Raw genomic sequence first — 6,000 nt, forward strand, 5'->3', positions numbered from 1 at the left:
ACTATTCCCTCCAACATTTCCCTGCATTCTCTCCCCCAAAATTCGATTCCCTCTCAGCAGGCAACAAGAGGCGGCAAAACTGAAAATTTTTAACTGGCATTCAGACAACAGATATGTGGAAAACCATGGTCTGATGCCTGCATGATGAAATTAATGTGGCCATGTGTCCTAGCGCTAGACAACTACACAATAGCATCGATCTATTCAGACCAAACTATTAGAACACTTCAGAAAAAATCCATTCAGACCAAACTAATGCCCACAGCTAAACCCGACACGACATTCACTCCACAAAACCCCACAGCTGACCCCAACTCACCCCGACTCTCTCTCTGACTCCCTCGCTGTGCGACTCTCACTCTGACTCACTCCACAGCTGCCCCGACTCACTCCACAATCCTAAACCCTAAATCCACCACCTCCAAAGCGAAGCCTTCGAAGCCCTAAATGGGAGATTTCCCTTCGAAGCCCTAAAGGAGATTTCTCTGTGAATCCGTGGATTCACATCGGAGCAGCCTTAGACTTGGATTCACACAGGAGCCCTAAAAAATTTCGTCATCTCGAACTTCGATTCACGCCTTTGATTCGATTTGTCTCGAACTTGGTAAGTTCTCGTCGTCTCCTTTACTGTTTTGATTCAATTTTGATTTGAATTTGTCAGCTTTCGCTCTTCGTTACTGTTTCAATTCACTGAGATGCAAAATTTAGGGTTCTGATATTCATAAGCAGATCTTAAAATTGTGCACTCTAGTCACCGAAGTTTAACAGAGACTCGGATCTCCATCTCCGACCATGGATTCCGAGCCTTTCGAGAGAGAAAAGAACGTGACTTTTCTGGGGATGATGTACCGGCTCCTCCCACACCAATCCGAAAAAGCTTCATCATCATCTTCTTCTTCTTCCTTTGAAGGTCCTCGTTCTACTGAGGGCCTCTCTGCCGCTTTGTCCGATCAGTCTCGTATTATAGTCGCCAGACCTGTTAGGTACAGACCCATCTAGCTCTACCCTTTTAAAGTTTATAAATTTCTGATTGTATATATGTGTGAATTGGGTTACTTTGGTGTGAAACTCGTGAAATATTTGATCAATTTATGCAGTAGGTCCATAATGCCTTGTCTTTAACTAACAATTATGCTACCAAAGTTTGGTTCTTTAATCGCTTTTTCGCAAATTGATTCTGGGTTTTGCTATTGAGCTTCCCAAACTTGTTTTGGCTTGTGTTTAAGTAGAGTTGTTCACGTATTGGTGAGGCTTGAATTAGTATATGAACTTGTGTTATGGTTAAGTGAACTTCAATAGTTGGATTGAATTTCTGCAATTGGACTGAATTGGTAAATTTTTTATGTTTGCTTGCAGAGGAGTGGTGTCCCTGTGGACATGCTCAAAGTTCTGTGCAATTGCCTTTGTTGCTGGGATCATTGTTGGCTATACCCTGAAGCGACGCGTTAAACGCTGGGCTAACAAGCTTCTCAAGAGGATCAAAGACGATTGATTGCACCTAGGTTGAGTTAAGTTATCGCATTCAATAGATTGTCGTCAATAGATGAGTGATTCTCTAACATTAGTTGTGTAAAGGGTGCATTTTTGAGGAGTTTTCAGCTTCTGTGGTGACAAATGCATCTCACCTTATCAACAGATATTGTTATCCTTTTTAAACTACTATGGTAAAGTTTTAGAGAACAGCATAGGCTATCCTTTTTATCCTTTTTAAACTACTATGAGAGATCTTTAGTCTCTCAGTCAATGAAGTTGCGGATTCTTCAATGTTGGATTTTTCTAATCTGATTGAAATCTTGTGTTTGTTTTGCAGTTTTTTGTTGGTGGAAACTGGAAGTGTGTAAGTATTTTTTTTTTTTTTATGCAACAATGTCTCTCTTTCTGCATTACCTATAGTATATAGTTGTTTTATCTGCTCAGAATTTTTATGCTTTAGGGTTTGATTGGGTTTATTATTTGATTATGATATATGTGATTGGCTTTACATTCTCTGTTTTAGATACTCAAAATAGTATCTTTCAAAAATATTCCATTTTTCGATTAATTTTTTTGTTTAGTATAAAAGCTGCCTGATTTAGTTTCACAAAAGCAAGTTTACGTTCTGTGATTTTTGCCTTGGTAATTAATTTAGTGGAATTTTAATGGTACGTACTGAACAAGTAGATATTTCAAAACATAGTCGATAACAGTCTCGTTTAAACAAACACACTGTGAGAACCTGACCTTATGAAATGAAATGATTTCCATGCCTAGTGTAGGTAGTTATTTGTTTCCTAATTGCTGAGAGAGTCAGTAATAGTCAATTTGTTGCATTTACAGAAAAAATTATTATGTATATGTTTATATTTAGGACGTATTCCCACCTTGTGACACACCTTTACCATGGTGCTCTCCTGATTTTGTTTCAAGTTATCATGCATTTTTTATGTGCATTTTTCTTATTCATTTTGCAGAATTTGTAACTTGTATTCAACCCTTTTAATATGGTTTCATTTGTTCTGATCCTTTTGTCCCTGCTGATTCATCTAGAATGGCACAAAAGACTCAATCAGCAAGCTAGTGTCAGACTTAAACAGTGCAAAATTGGAACCTGATGTTGGTGAGCTTATTTGTTTGAACTTTAATATAAGCCTGATTCAATTTTCAGTAGATTTACTAGACTGCACTAGTAATTTTGTCACTGGCCATCTGGATCGGAATATAACTAAAATTGAATCCGAAAAATAAGTTTGGTAAAATGTACAAGTTTGATAAAATTGTAACCAAGTAAGACGCTTTTAATTTATAATATGTGTTCCAGAAATATTAATATGGTTTTGAATTTAACATAACTTTCCTGGAGATTTACATTTGTTGATTTCTTTTACATTCATACATGATATTCCAGCCATCTGCATTCATCTACCTTTTCATTTGGGCTTTTATTAAAATCTATTCGTGTTTGTGCTAGTATCTTATGTGCATGTTGAAGATCGACTGAAGATGGTGATGAGCGTGAGAGGAGAGATGGAGAAGCTGAGCGTGGAGCAGTTGAAGGCAGTGAAAGAGCAAACTGATCTGGAGGTCAATCTTCTCCAGGACTCTCTCAACAACATCCGCAGGTATTTCTACTCGCAGTACATAAGGTAGAAAGACAGCAATCTATCCATTTCTTTACAACAATTTCTTCCTTTCTCTTCTTTCACCTGTTTATCAGGTATCATGTTTCTGATTGTTCTTCATGGCTTCATGACTAAAGAACATGTACTTCAGAACTATTGATGTCCTGGCATCAAGGCTTTACTTCTATTACTCTCTTAGCTATGAATATACTGGTGATCTCGCAGAAATTAGAGGGTGAGTTGTATCTTATGATCCTTTTTTATGTACAAATGTCTCGATGTTAAGAACAAGGTCTAATTCAGTTTGTTTTGCTGAGAAAGTTGTCCAAATGTGGGTGCTGTTTTGTGCAAGATCATTATGTCTACTATGTTGGTCGTACTTCACTGATTTGATTGTTTTGTTAATTGGTCTGGGTATTACGTTATTAGCTGTTTATCGATTTGGGTGATGAGGAGTAGTTTTTATTTGATTTCAGCAAACCATTTGCTTATTTTTTTGAGTTGATTTTCTTTACTCCGTCAAAGAACAAGTTTTGGCAAATTGTATTTCCTTTAGTGTGATGAAATCTAAGCTTTTGTTTTAATTAATTTAGTTCTTAGAATTTGTTTGCTTCTTGGTTGGTTATATATGCAATTGTTGTTTGTTTTCTTTTCTTTGATGTCCTTGTTCTAAATTGACGTTTGAGGAAAAGTTGGGTATAAAGTTGTTTATTTGTTCTAGTTAGAATTAATAGTGATTAGCTGTAGTATTTTTGATTGTTTAGCACGCACCATCTTGTAAAGCTATTTTGGGACAGGTTGTTGATTATACTTTGAAAAGTAGTTTAATTTACCATTCTGACTTAGACAAAAGAGAAGTAGAGAACCTGTTATTTCTTTCCCTTTATTTGATCTTTATGTTCTGCTTGTGGTCTTGCAATTATCTATGTTGAGAGCTTTTTGAGAATATACATTCCTGTTATATTTGTGAACTGTGTTAGTCTTATTAGAAGCTTCAGTTCGTTAATGTCACTTACATCGGATTCGTTCTTTTCTTCCTGATTTTGTTGTTGGGTCTTAAGGGTCGCGGCTTATGGCTTTCGGTGGTTAGTAGTGAAATCAGATCTCTGAAATGCGATGCTTTTGTGTACTTGTTCATCTGTAAGGAGTAGGAAATAGTTCCAGTCTTGATTAGTTTCAGTCTTGCTTTTGTGAAATATAACTGCTTTTGCATGATCTGTTGTGTATGTGGTGAGAAGACTGCTCCATGCATGGTTGGTATTTTGCATTCTACATATTGATAAGCCCCTTCTTGACACAGGGGACCAAAACCAAGTTTGTCTTTGCAAGCCCAGCCAAATCTGCAGAGATCCTTTTCAAGTTAGTATAGTTTCTGTCTATCTGACATTGCATGATTTGATCAATAGGGGTTTCTGTAGAGTATATCCCCTTTTATAGAGTTGGTTGATTTGAAGTTAAAATTTCACATGATGCTGTAGGTACATTTCTGCTGAGCATGTTCCTATACAATATGGAGGTTTGAGTGTGGATTACTGTGAGTGCAACCCAGAATTCACCATTGCTGATCCGGTCGCTGAAGTAACCATCAAACTTGGGACAAAGAAGACTCTGGAAATTATAATTTATGAGGTTAGATTGCTTCTTCTTTGTTGTTATATTATTATTTGATATATACTATCTATTTGCATTCTGAGCACAAAATTTATAGTCCACGACTTGGGGCCTGTTTGGCAATACTTTCAGGCTTTTAGTGATGGTAAAAAAAGCTTTCAAATACTCTTCAGAGCTTTTTGGAGTGGTTTGAAAGTTGGAAGAAATAGCTTATAGTGCTTTCATATATAAAATGATTGATTGTTTCATTAAGAAATGTTCACGGTGCATTTACAAGAAGCGCCTGCACTTTATAAAAAAAATTATGTCAGTGAGAGAAGGCTCTTTTATAAAAGCACTGCCAAACAATCCCACTCATGCATGTCTGATGATGAATCAAAGCTTACATTATTGAATTGGATGTCAATAAATTGCAGAAGTGCACCATCATATGGGAACTCTGTAGTTGGGTGGGATGTGAGCTATGGAGCTGAATTTGTTCCGGTTCCTGACTCTATACTGATCATTCAAACAGCCACAAAGATGACTCCAACTGATGAACCATTAAAAGGGATTTCACAGTTTGTTGGAGCTTCAACAGGAACTTGGAATCTTAAAATCCCTGTTAAAGACGCACTAAGTGATGGTCATGGTCATAATTCTCCTCCTCCGAGAGCTTAACTTCTTATGTAAAAATATGAGTCTGGTTTAAACACCACTTCTGTAATATGTAAAGTTATAACATTTTCAATTAATATTTCTTAGCTTATTATTATGACTGTTTTACGTACAAAATTTCAATGTAAATCCGCAGCATCACGCGGGGAGTATTGGTTAGATTTCTCATTTGATGGTTTGCAATGTTTGTATTTGATGGCGTACTCTCTAATTCAGGAATGAGATGTTCAAATGATCGCACAACAGATTAGATATAGATGACTGCCCGTTGTCTGAATGGCCAAAAATGGGATAGAAACACATTGCAATCATTCATATCACACATCGGTTTTTAACAAATCAGTGTCTTCTAATTTATACTCAGACAACAGAAGCAATTGAACTCTGTTGTCTTAATAGCTAATCACACAACAGAATTAATTGAACTCTGTTGTCCTACAATTTAATCACACAACAGAAGCAATTGAACTCTGTTGTCCTAAATTTAATCACACAACAGATATAGTCTAAGAACTGAAGTTTGAAGAGCAATCAGACAACAGACAAAATAAAAAAATGTTGTCTGACATGATTAACATACAACGGTTGCAAACTGGCACTGTTGTCTGAAGACGCCCCTAAACTGCTGCGCAGC

At 36.6% G+C, this 6,000-nt stretch overlaps 2 protein-coding genes across 7 annotated transcripts; both read left to right on the forward strand.

Moving 5' to 3' along the window:
* Positions 1–130: 130 nt before the first annotated feature.
* Positions 131–1,835, forward strand: LOC133734012 (uncharacterized). 3 transcript variants are annotated; one of them, XR_009858011.1, is made up of 3 exons: positions 131–604; positions 709–983; positions 1,357–1,835. XR_009858011.1 is itself a non-coding variant. In XM_062161674.1 (2 exons), exons 1-2 carry the CDS (start codon positions 793–795, stop codon positions 1,490–1,492), a joined length of 327 nt encoding a protein of 108 aa, XP_062017658.1. In that variant the 5' UTR covers positions 752–792; the 3' UTR covers positions 1,493–1,835. The 3 variants fall into 3 exon arrangements, 1 of the variants encoding a protein (XP_062017658.1); XR_009858012.1 differs by having other exon boundaries at positions 132–604; positions 730–983; XM_062161674.1 differs by lacking the exon at positions 131–604 and having other exon boundaries at positions 752–983.
* A 1,085-nt stretch (positions 1,836–2,920) lies between these two features.
* On the forward strand, positions 2,921–5,370 carry LOC133733233 (patellin-3-like). 4 transcript variants are annotated; one of them, XR_009857583.1, is made up of 5 exons: positions 2,921–3,122; positions 3,236–3,333; positions 4,399–4,457; positions 4,577–4,727; positions 5,126–5,370. XR_009857583.1 is itself a non-coding variant. In XM_062160882.1 (4 exons), exons 1-4 carry the CDS (start codon positions 4,215–4,217, stop codon positions 5,180–5,182), a joined length of 291 nt encoding a protein of 96 aa, XP_062016866.1. In that variant the 5' UTR covers positions 3,346–4,214; the 3' UTR covers positions 5,183–5,370. The 4 variants fall into 4 exon arrangements, 2 of the variants coding, with proteins under 2 accessions (XP_062016866.1, XP_062016865.1); XR_009857584.1 differs by having other exon boundaries at positions 2,922–3,098; XM_062160882.1 differs by lacking the exons at positions 2,921–3,122; positions 3,236–3,333 and adding an exon at positions 3,346–4,238.
* Positions 5,371–6,000: the final 630 nt, after the last annotated feature.

The sequence above is a fragment of the Rosa rugosa genome, chromosome 2, assembly GCF_958449725.1.
Source record: "Rosa rugosa chromosome 2, drRosRugo1.1, whole genome shotgun sequence".
In the NCBI taxonomy this organism is placed as follows: domain Eukaryota; kingdom Viridiplantae; phylum Streptophyta; class Magnoliopsida; order Rosales; family Rosaceae; genus Rosa; species Rosa rugosa.

Bases quoted from the DNA above. Each gene is read 5' to 3' on its own strand.
- LOC133734012 (XM_062161674.1), top strand. From the start codon at position 793: ATGGATTCCGAGCCTTTCGAGAGAGAAAAGAACGTGACTTTTCTGGGG. The intron at 984-1,356 runs GTACAGACCCAT...GTTTGCTTGCAG, and splicing joins ATAGTCGCCAGACCTGTTAG to AGGAGTGGTGTCCCTGTGGA.
- LOC133733233 (XM_062160881.1), top strand. From the start codon at position 4,345: ATGCATGGTTGGTATTTTGCATTCTACATATTGATAAGCCCCTTCTTG. The intron at 4,458-4,576 runs GTTAGTATAGTT...ATGATGCTGTAG, and splicing joins TCTGCAGAGATCCTTTTCAA to GTACATTTCTGCTGAGCATG. The intron at 4,728-5,125 runs GTTAGATTGCTT...AATAAATTGCAG, and splicing joins TGGAAATTATAATTTATGAG to AAGTGCACCATCATATGGGA.